We start from the raw sequence: 12563 nt of genomic DNA, 5'->3' as shown, positions 1-12563 counted from the left end.
GCAGGCATATCCCAATAGTTGTTGGTCATCTTCGAATTAAAAGGGAACTTGTTTTGCACTATAGCTTGTGTAGGGAATGGGACCTGTACAAATGGAAATACATGTCAGCACCAACAAATTACCTTTAACAGGGATTAGCTTGCATACTATCCTATTTCAATGGCTTTGTGTTTTCTTTCCTTTATATTCAGCAGGAAAAAAAAAAAAACATGCAGCTTGTCCTCACTTAAATCTGTTTAGAGCACTTATCAGCATTTATATGTGCTGCAAAGGGTGACAGCAGTATGAGTTTTAGAAGAAGGTTCTCCAGGTAAACATTCGTATAACCATCAGACCACAGCTTACACTGCTCATCCATTATATCTGTCACTTCAGAAAAAATAAGATAATGCTGAAGGCCAGTAATTAATACCGACTTTCACACCAATTTGTTCAGACATTTTTGTACAAAGTATTCTTTTCTGTTGTGAATGTTTGCATTTCAGGCAATCGTGCAGGTTACCATAATGGCTTACTTTAGAAAGATGATCTTACAAAAGCAGCTTTTCTCTCGTCAGGCGATAGCAAATCACTGGATCTTCACTATGTCTTACTTAAGAGACGGTGGATTTTCAATGTGTTGACATTTTAAATAAGTTATTTGTTTTTCAAATTAATTTCCTTTGGATCATAGTAATGTCTGAACTAGGGTTTGAACTTATATGTTGGTCCTATGAAGCTTTAACACAGGAGTTCATTGAAGTCTGTTTTGATTGATTAAATACAGTTTGAAATGCCTTAAACTGTTATAGAATATTGTTAGTTTCAATTACAGTGTGAAGGGTTAGGAGAAAGCGATCAGACAAAAGGGCAGGAAATTAAGCATCAGTTGAAATAGTACTGAGTAATTATAAAACCAAGGCAAATTATAAACAAATAACCACTTTTAACTTTTGGCTGCTTTTTCCAATAACCCACTGGCACTCCTCCTTAATCCCCAGCCTCTGCAAGAGGGGCTAGTTGCAGCCTTTTACACCAATCAAGACCCACAGTTTTCTCCATTCCCATCTACAATCTCACATGGAAATAGTATTTAAGTCAAGGCTCAAACTTAACCATTTTCTGGGTTCAGTTAATAATATATTTAATCAACAAAAACTAACACTATTGAACATGTACAGAAGAAATGGAAATAATAATGTTATTGATGTAGTTGATGGAATGTACACGCAGTTAAAGCTTTGTGAATAGCGTCCACAGTTTTCCACAACAGCAAGTATAGTGAGTGTAACAGTAGTGCAATACATTGTACAGATTTTTGGGAGTGTGTCCGATTGTTGAGCTTTGCTTCATGACGGTAAATAAATGTTTGGCACGAGTAGCTTCAGAGATAGACCAGCCCATTCACATGTTATAAGTTACATCTATACATTCTGGGAGCTGATTCACTTTGGAATAGCTTAACAAGAGAGATATGCATGAAGCCTGCACATCTAGGGAAATAGCACAGATATGTCATAATGTTAAAATACAATTCACTGTGAACAGTAAAAAGAAAAGTTTATTTACTTATTTTAGGATTTAAGCCAATTTAATAGGAGTGGGGTTGATATAACTCTCTAAAACTTAAAAACATGGTTATAGTACCATTTAAACTGATTAGCAACATTAAACCATGTGTGTATTGCACTATTTTCTAACCTTTATGTTGTTATACTTGTGGTAAATAACAAAAAGCATACACTGTATAATAAGGAAGTCCCAGAAGACATATGAACGGTCCACTCCGTTAATAATTGGAAACAGTTTGCTCCAGAAAGACATGTTATTTAAATTCTCGCTAATTGGAAAAAGCTACCTGAAATGAGCTGTATTAACGCAGCCCTTAGCTGGGCCCTAGCTGGTTCCAAAATATATTATTATTTTGCATTGAACAAATGGCATTTAAAAAAAAAAAAAAACTAGAAGCTAATTTGCTGTGAGAATTACACCAAGTTTGAATACATAATCACAGTGATGTTACAATAGATTGCTAATGTCGCCGACCAGAAATTTGAAAAACGTTTATTAAGCACTTAATAAATGAGTGAGGTGTCTATTGCATTGTTCAGATTTCAATTCTAAAAGTCACTTTTGTGGGTTGATTGTACATGTAAAGCATCTAACCACTGGACCAGCAAGCCAGACTTGTTCACACAAGCATCTACAGTGCTATAAACCTAGAAACGTCATCTCGCCTGCAGGGGTCAGACTCTGTAACTGCAGAGCAAACAACACTTACATTCTTCTTTTTATCTAGGTCCTGTTTAGGATCTGTTAAAAAAAATATATTATGATGCCTTTGCATGCTCAGGAAGGTTGGGTTTGCACACTGGCGAAAAATAAATAAATAAACAGTTACCAAATAACACTCTGCAATAAGATTTTAAAGGCTTGTTTATTAATTTATTTTTGCCATTTCAGACACAATAAGTCAGTGGTTCCCAACCTGTGGTCCGTGAGTAAACTCCTGGTGGTCCGCAAACAACTCTCATAACATTTGGTTATACATTTCTAAGCAACACAACAAACAGCTTGTGAATGTTTAACACGAAGAAGTGTCATTCCTGGCCTGTGACGAGATAAACAAGATAAAAAAAAACACACTGTTTCTTTGACCTGCTGGGTCACCACAATTTTCAGTACAGTTTATTAACACATATCCTTGGATAGCGGAGGAATTGAATTTCATTGCCTGCTTGTTTGTTTTTTGTGTGACGTCACTGAGATGGGCAATTCGTTTGTAAAGGGTGGCAACATTGCAGTCGCACAGAGAAACAAAACATGACACACTTGTTTACAGCAAAGAAAATAAAACAGGAAAACACTAATTACAATTGACTTAGTTATATTAGAACATTTATTCTGTCTCATATGTTTTAACATATGTTATTAGAATATTGTGACAGATGTTGAATGATGCTTGGTGTTAGATTTCCCTCCCGACCTGTGAGGGTGCTATGTAAAGGGAACAGAGTACCCTGGACTAAAAGGCATGACAGTTTATTCCCATGGGTAGGTGGAAGTCGGTCTGCTAGAAAAGGGGCGGAGCTACGGTACCCGAACTCAATGACCTAGGCGGGAAACAGCGTGGCATCTGCGGATTGGAGAAGCAGGTGCGCTCGTTAACCCAGGGGTCATGAGGGAGGGTATAAATAGCGTAGCAAAGTAATCTGTTCCTTTGTAAATGGTTGGATTTTACCTAAAAGGAACCCTGTATTGCTGAATAACGTGAGTGTTTGTTTTGTGTTTGTTAGTGTCAGCTATAACTGTTTCAATAGACTACCAGTAACACGATCCGGAGCTGTAGCACAAGCCAGCATCAACCCGGACATCACTTTCACCCTTACATTTCACGGAGAACCGTATTTACACCACTAGCACGTAATATCACTCACTGTTAACTGTGTTTGTGTTTAGTGTGAATGTGTGTGTAAAACCTGGACTTTTGGTTGCGGGTCAAACCCGGGGATTACAGTTACGAGCGATACACGCGGCTGTATCACTCCAGCATTTATTATTTACAGGTGTTTACCTTCGGGCTCTGGGCATTGTCAGATCATTTCAATAAACACCCTTGGACCTGAAAGTAATTGTCTGTCTAATTTGTATCCACTCTGCACTGCATTCACCTGTATCCACTCACCACTTTGCCACACACATTTACAAATATCAAGAAACGGTGGATATAAGCAGATACTATTCCATGTACTAAATTTGTCTGGTACGTTTTTTTTTTTTTTTTTTTTCCTTATTACTGATAATAATGGAATTAATTAACTATTTTATTTTTAAATATTTATTTTGAGAAAATCTTAATCTTAATAATCTTATTAAAAAATAAGAGTGATGTTTCTATCTCACTTAAAAGACTCGAATATAAACGTGACACTAAATATTTTAATATAATTATTATATATATATATATATATATATATATATATATATATATATACACACACACACACACACACACACATTTAAAAAAACTAAATAAATAAAAACAAATATTGTGTTGAAGTAAAAAGTTTATATGGTTTCTGAAGTACTGTATGTTCCCCAGTTCTGAAAAAAGGACATAAAAACGCTTGATACTTAAAAGGTTAACCACATTGTACTGTATATCATTATAAGATATGTATGTAGTCTGCATCCCCTCCATCTGTTTTCTTTTATTACGGGTGCGTTTATAAATTTATATATATATTACAGCTCCCTTTGATTTAATACCAAACATCGTCTTCAAAGCCACCATTAACTGAAACAGCTTTTTTATGTGAAACAAATACTGACTAAATAACTGTTACACATCAAGGGAGACCGAGGCTGGTTGTCACACGTTTTACTCTTTATTATTTGATTCAATCCAGTGACATTCTGCAAGGTTCTGTTCCTCATTAAATTCAGGAATACGCTTCATGTACAAATGGATGTTTTCACATCAGCATAACTATTCAAAATATGATATTTAGAAAAGGCGTTGCTAACCTGTGACAACCTGCCCCATACCGTGGTTGACTGTCACTAATTATGTGGTTGCTTTTACATTAGAAAATAATACAATATTTTAATTTTTAAAAATAACATTTCTACTGTGTAACACAGGATCACAATACGACTCTCTTGCATATAAAAAATGAAATATATATTTTTATATATATATATATATATATATATATATATATATATATATATATATATATATATAGTGAGAAAATGTAGTCCAGTGAAATGCAGGACTACACCTCCCAGAAGGTTGATAGGCTGATAAACGTTAATTTGTTAATTATCACCTGCCCCTGACTATTATTGTAAAGTAGAACCAGGTACAGAGTATTTAAGGAGAGCAGCCAGTCCCTTCAGGGCTGCTGCTGTGTGAAGGAGCCTGATTGATAGTGTGCACAATAGTTTTCAAAGGTACTGTGGGAAGCCTTTTGTTTTAATCTTGAAAAACTGTGTTTTTTGTATGATTTGTCACAAACAGCTTAGCTGTCCTGCGATTGAGTCAGGGAACTGACAAATGTACAGTTAGTGCTCAAACAGAGCTAGGTTTTGTTTTTGTTCACTTTATTTTGTAATAATTAATTAAAGTGCGCATCAGCACCATTTCTTTCAAATCTGTACGTTGGATCGTGTTTTAGAAAGGAAAAGAACCCGAGCGAGCATGTATGGCAGCCTCTCAGTTTCTTTAATATATATATATATATGCATAGAAATACAGGGTCCAGGTATGGCATTGCCATCAGTGGTGGGTATAGGTCTGCTGGGTCCACAGGTCACATTGTCATCGCTGGTGGACACAGGTCCCACAAAAATATAGGCTATTGCTGGGGCTGGTTGTCACTTGTGACAATTAACCCCAAAAACTGTGACAACCTGCCCCAACCAGACTGTACTTAATAACTGGATTCTCTCAGTCACATGTCTAGTGGTTTTGTTTTTGCACCAAAGTTATTATCGGATTCTATTTAACATGACCATCAGTTCAAACAAACCTCAATACTACTAAGAGTTATTGGGAATGAAAAAAATGAAATCTGCTAACCTTTGTTCAGTGGCATTGACCTCAAAGTCCAAGATGGTTGATTTCCGGACAATAAAACACACATTTCAGTGTTAGTATCACATGCCATCGCCGTCTAGTGTCATAGTTACAAGCACTGTGACAACCAACCCCGGTCTCCCCTACAAGGCACATTTGTCCTATCAAAATTACAAACTTCTTATTTTAGCCAGCATTATCTAAATAAAACAAAATCTATATCTAACACTCACATAAATGCACATCTTTTTAATCCGTGCACATTCTACTGCTTGTGTTCACTGTTCAGGAAAAAAAAAACATAATCTCGCTGTCCCTGCCTTTTTGCGTCACAGAAAAGCAACGCACTTCATTGAATATTCCTAAATAAAATGGAACGACTAAATTAAACAAATAAAATAGCCATTAAACACAGTACTTTTAGTTTTCAACAATATACACCATGTGTTACGGTGTTGCCAGGGATATATGAATATCCCTATTGTACATTTTTGGAGAGGTTAGCTCATATAGTAACAAAAAATTAATGTAAAACAAAGAAGCTGTATTTGTTGACTTAGAATTGTGAACAGTACCATAGTGTGAATAATCGATTTCAGCTCCATGTTATTATACAGGTTTATTCAGCCGGGTTTCATAAGACTATATGCCAAAAGAAAACTCTTAATAAATAAATGTGTACAGTCTGTCCTATCGACTGTGCACCACCAATCCTGTTTAATTTACACATCTCAGCCACGAGAAGTGCTTCCCACCCACCTCGTCTTCATATTCCGGAGTGTTTATATGTACATCGAGCGAAGTTGGCGATAAATTGCATTAGAAATGGATAGATTAATTTTCTACACAAGGTAACGGTTGAGGGGACCTCCACTGGTATTTACATTTACTGGATCTGAGGACGACCCAAGCCCCAGTGCATTGTTTGTCAGGAGGTTTTGTCAAACTTCTTAATCCTGCAAAATTCAGAAGCCATTTATCTACAAAGCACACAATTTAAAAAAAAAAAAAACCCATCAGTAACTTTCAAGTGTAAAATGACAACATTCCTTGATGAACTGGTGGCGAAGTACTTGTACATATACACCTAGTTTCAAAATGCTGTTGTGAAAAAGTGGCAAGTGGTCCATGGGAAAAACCCAAACATCAAGGTGGTCCCTACATTGAAAAAGGTTGGGAACCACTGCAGTAAGTGATTTGCCATTGCAAAGAACAACATGAAATATTAAACGTGTGTTTATGACATCAGGAAGCTGCTTATTCTCTTCCACATTAGTAATTTATGAGGTTAAAGATTATTCCCTTAAAAGTAATGGAAACGTTTTTTTTCTATCACAGAATTCTCTAAATGAATGACTGGACTACCACACCTTTGAATTAACTGAATTATAGTACAATTTTTTACCTAAACCACAAAACCTGTTTAATATGAATATGATGGCATTCCTCCTAACCACCATGTTAAAATGACTATAAAGCAGACAAAAAACACTTTTCCTTCATTGACAATGTATAGGAATGTGTTTAGAATAATGTCAATGTAATCACAAAAGATTTAAAACATACATGTAATGAAAATATTTGTTTGGTATGGTACTATAATATAAATATTTATTTGAAAAACTATGGCTGCTGGTGTAAACATCTTGTATATTACTCTATAAATCAAAACAGCTGTTGGAGATGTGCAATCAAGCTCTAGGTGCAAACGTACCATTTTGGAAACAACCTCAAACTAGTGCACTACATTACTGTAGTGTCTGTCTCTAATTACACACGATACAATGGAAGTGCTCTTTAAACACTGTGGTGTACGTTTATTAACAAACTGAAATTTCAAACAAACAAAAACACAAAACAAAACTTAACCCTTCTTTAGGCGCTAACTACTGGTTAACAGTAGTGCTCTCTAATGCAGGGCAGGGTAAGCTTGTTCCCCTGTTTAAATTAATTCCATTAATCACCTAATCCAAATCACCTTCCAGCACTTCTTTGTCAGAAAACTCTTTCTTTTTCCGACGCACTTTTCCACTCTTCACTTTCTTTCCTCTCTCTCCACTTCAACCCTCTCCCTGAACACAAAAACTGAAACCTTTTTAACCCCAACTTGATCACTCGCATCTGATCAGCATTTGCCCATTAACTATACAATTAAGCAATTGTTACATTAACTATACAATTAAGCAATGTGTGTTGCTATCCCCAGGGTCATAAAGCCTCCAAATTAATGTTTGATACATACATATTTTATATATATATATATATATATATATATATATATATATATATTCACTCTCAAATTAAGCAATTTGATGAACAATGTCAATGTGGCAGAGCAGGGCTCTGCCCTTGGAAATACTGGCAGGGATGGAGTTAAATTCTCCTCCCTGCCCAGGTTGATTGCCCCAACTAATGCAATTATTCAATTATCATTTAGCCACCTGGCATAAAAGGAGCCCTCAGCCTCCCAGTAGGGAGGAGAGCCAGATGTTTTTGTGTGTGTTTGAAACCAGTGAAGGCAATGCACAGCTTGGAAGATTTTTTTTGTAAGTTTTGTTTTGTGTTTAATTGTTTTTGTTTTGAAACCTTTTTGTTTGGCCCTTGTGCCTATTTATTTGATGTATTTCTGTGTATTTTGTTGATTAGAAGCTTTATTTTTGAACTTTGAAACTGTTTCAAACAGTAAGGCCAGAAGGGGAGGAGCCACGGATCCTAGAGCCAGAAGGTGAGAAGGCTGACACCCCTCAGCAGCCCTTGCACATGCTGCTGAGAGGAGCTCAGTGTAGGCGCACCTGAGTGTGACAGCAGGAGGTGCCAGCCAAACCTCAAAGGTTGTCCACAGCCACCATCACCGATGCCGGAGTGCCTGGAGCCATTGCTACTGGAGGAGCTGGAACTGACGTTGCCGGAGTATCCGCTGTCTTTGCCTATTCCAGAGGGTCCACCGTCTTCGCCTGTTCCAGAGGATCTGCCTGCTGTTCCAGAGGATCCAGCGTCTCCGACTGCTGTTCATGAGGGGTTCCTGTTCCTGCCTCATCCACCAGACGGGTTGCTATTCCCGTCTCTCCCACTAGAGGGAGACGGGCCACCGTTCTTGCCTCTGCCACTAGAGGGAGATGGGTTGCTATTCCCGTCTCTCCCACTAGAGGGAGATGGGCCACCGTTCTTGCCTCTGCCACTAGAGGGAGATGGGTTGCTGTTCCCACCTCTGCCACCAGAGGGAAATAAGCTGCCATTCCCGCCTCTCCCACCAGAGGGGGGGGGGGGGGGGGGGAGTTTGGCTGATTTGGGGAGGTGGAAATACTGGCAGGGATGGAGTTAAATTCTCCTCCCTGCCCAGGTTGATTGCCCCAGGTGGGAGCAATCAACTAATGTAATTATTCAATTATCATTTAGCCACCTGGCATAAAGAGGCCTCAGCCTCCCAGTAGGGAGGAGAGTTTTGGGAGAGGTTGAAGAGTGAGAAGGAGAGCCAGAGTGTTTTTTTTGTGTGTGTTTGAAACCAGTGAAGGCAACACCCAGCCTGGAAGCTTTATTTTGTAAGTTTTGTTTGGTGTTTAATTGTTTTTTTTTTTTTTTTTTTTTGTTTGGCCCTTGTGCCTATTTATTTGATGTATTTTGATTTAAAAGCTTTATTTTTGAACTTTGAAAGTGTTTCTGAGCCTCACTCTCTGTCATCTTGCCACAATCAACATAATAGGGTGAGCGTTAACAGTCACCCTCTTAATCTGTTTGGAAGCAGTAACAAAAAACAACTACCACCATCTTAAATTAAGTTAGTTTGATTAAACTGTTAATGTAAACGGATGCTAAATATACCAAGGTTCCACTTTCATCCTGTCTCTACTTTAGGTATCTCACGGGGAGGCTTTAGTAGAAGAGAGTAGGTTGTTATGGGTATGCTGAGATAGAGCAAGAGAAGTGTGTACTAAAAAAAAAAAACAGCTGTTATACTGTATCGTCTTCTAGTCAAAACATATAGAATATACAAATCATAATTGTATTGAAATATATATAAACTATTTTTGTACTGTTAAAGCCACAGGGAAATAAACCACATTATGATATAGTAAGTCAATCGCTGATGATTAGAGAGGATTCCATTTGCTTTTAAACATTACCGGAGCCACACACGGGTTTCTTAGCAGTCTTTCACAATCCTATCGGTCACCGTGGGACCTAGACATTCAGTGGTGATCGAGAGATCTTTAAACCTGTTTGTAATGTTTATTGTATGAATGTATGTTTCCCAAGATCAAGATCTGTGCATTCGATCACTGTCTCTTCCACTAGACGTGTTGTAGCAGATAAATAAAATTATTTTCTTCACAAATCAGTATATTAAAATGTGATTTGTCACTTTCTAAGAACGATAGATTGTAAACTTCTCTGACTACCAAACGAGAAGAGTCTGTGATAACGTTTTTAGCCTAGAACATCCATGTTGACACACAAGGCATATTAAAACACAAAAATGACTTTTGATCAAATTAAGTCACACATCATTAAATGCTTGCTAAATTTGTATATATGTCACTCAGGCAAACAGCAGGGTTTAGACATCAATCTAAACCAGGTTCCAATATCTAAGTTTGTAAAATAACTCTTATAACAAGTTGCACTGCGTCACTATGCATGCTGAATCTACTTATTTTGATGTGTAAACAACAAATCACACACAAATGTGTTAACAGGTTTGAACCCTAGTAAAACTAATTCACTGTTTACTGTTTTTCAAAAAAATATGTTCATTTAGTTGGGGCAATTGTTTTTACTAAGGGTTTTTGTTTTTTAACTAGTTGCTTCTGGTTAATATCTCAAAGCACTTCACAGTGGACGCACGTCCCCTTACCTCCAGCACCTGGGTTCCGCTATATAACGGGTCACATCAAGCGCTTTAATCTGTTTTGAAGCAGAACCCGGTTGTGGAGGTGATAAAATCAATTTCTTCAACAAATGGATGAGACTGATAACATCACGAATGATTGCTGCTGTATGCGTTTAGCCTACGATAACCAGGACGAGTGAAAAATAAAGAAACGAGCACGATTTCATATCGAGAAAGTTTCACGGTTTCAATTTTGCAAATGTACTTTGACACCTGCCTGCATAAAGGTACAAATAATCCGTTAAAGTCCAGCTTTAACCGTGTGATCAAATGTATAAAAGTATGTTATAAAAAGGAATACAATAAGAACGTAGAAAATAAAATAAAGAAAATACATAACCTCATACCAATTAACAATATTTTGTAGTAATATTTGTAATATTTCATGTAACAATTTACATGGATGTTATTATGAAATTGTATATATTATTATATTACATTACAATAAGGTGAGTGATATTATAAGATTGTTACATATATATTCTGTTTTTTTGCAGCTCTCTGTGAACAAAAATGTTCTCACATAAACTGGACTTTTCGCTAACATTGATTAAACGCTTTTATATAAAATGTGCCATTAATTTCAATACGCATCTGTTCGGGTCATTATTTTATTTTCAGGAAAATAAATAAATAAAAACAGGTGTGAGGACATGTAAACAGGTCGGTGTTTTTTGGTAGTAGGTAATAGCCTATGTTTTAATAAATGGATCTCAAAATGATTAGCTGTAAATCATTAAATGCTAATGACACATTTTATTGTTAAAGAATTGTTAAGATCCGTTTTACATGGTTTGCAGGCTTATATATTTAGCTGCTGTCAAGTCACAAAAAGGCATCCGAATTATTTGAGGAACATGCTGTTACATGCAAACAAAATATTTTCAATTCCCAGTATGACATTATTTAAATGTTCCAGTATCCCAGCTTTTTAACTAGCTAAACGTATAATTACAATAAATAAATACAAAAATAAAGTTTCTTAGCATGTGCTAACTGGTTATTAGTTGGTCATTTCCAAAGATTATTATAATTAACCATAAATATTTTGCACAAAGATCAAAATAATTTAAAGGAAATACTCGGTAGCGTATTGAATTCACATTCAATTCCTGAATAGTGAAATGTATTAAAATATTTCCCATGAATTGCACTTTTTTATACACACTTGCTAGGGAGCAATTAAGCACCATTACTGAGCTCAACAGAATGGGTTGGCCATTGTTAGGGTTAAAAGGCTAAAATGCGTACAAACCGGCAACCACAACTTGTGACTGCTAAGAATACCTGACTGTCGGACTGAGGTCTACACATTTTGCATTTCAGCAATATCTATAGTATTATTCTCAAATATGCATTCCAAGTTGTGTAGATGCACTATGCAGCAGTTTCTATATTTTAAATGGAATCTGCAATTGCTTCTTTACATCAACAACAACACAAACTTACCTGCAACTAGACATATTGGGAGAAGCAATCTGAAGATCAATCCACACACCACTTCTGACGCCATTGCTTGTGAATTTATCTTCTGGCAAGTTCAACAATGGGTTTCCGGAGAAGTTATTTGCAATCTCTCTTTAGCTGGCCAAACCATATGCTTTAGGTCCACCCCTGTCCAGTTTCCACAGAGCTGAGCATTGCCCTGTGTCGTGTTATCTATCACTTTGACGACAAGGGTTCATCAGTTGGTGAACATGTTCTCTGTAAGTGGAACCCATGAAGAAGATCTGAAGTCCGAGTTATCGCCTTACTTTGCAAGTTCAGACAGCGTCGACATTTAACTAGCCCTCTTTGGAAACCCCATTTTTAAAAAAAGTCTGCAACGTCAAGGAAACGTTGCGAGGAAAAATATAATATATATATATATATATATATATATATATATATATATATATATATATATATATATATATATATATATAATCACAAAAGTGATATATACAGATCCACTCCCCTCTCCCTCCCCTTTTAGTCTCTTACAGACTAATTATTAAAGAACTCCTGTTTAATCCTTTGCTTTGGGCAGTATGAGTCATGATTTAGGGATCTCATGCAAGCTGTGGTTTCCTGACACTTTCCCCAACTAAAAACATGGGGGAAAGACAACGAATT

General features: G+C 36.6%; 1 protein-coding gene across 1 annotated transcript in view; it reads right to left on the bottom strand.

The window, feature by feature from the left end:
- The window catches only part of LOC121313521 (piezo-type mechanosensitive ion channel component 2-like), a 181866-nt gene extending 169597 nt beyond the window's left edge, over positions 1–12269 (bottom strand). Inside the window, exon 1 of the mRNA XM_041246172.1 lies at positions 11898–12269. Within this exon, the coding sequence (XP_041102106.1) occupies positions 11898–11961 (64 nt within the window). The 5' untranslated portion in view covers positions 11962–12269. The remainder of the gene's footprint in view (positions 1–11897) is intronic.
- Between the last annotated feature and the right edge of the window lie 294 nt (positions 12270–12563).

Source organism: Polyodon spathula, chromosome 3 (genome assembly GCF_017654505.1).
Source record: "Polyodon spathula isolate WHYD16114869_AA chromosome 3, ASM1765450v1, whole genome shotgun sequence".
In the NCBI taxonomy this organism is placed as follows: Eukaryota; Metazoa; Chordata; class Actinopteri; order Acipenseriformes; family Polyodontidae; genus Polyodon; species Polyodon spathula.
This window is presented reverse-complemented; position numbering and strand designations above follow the sequence as displayed.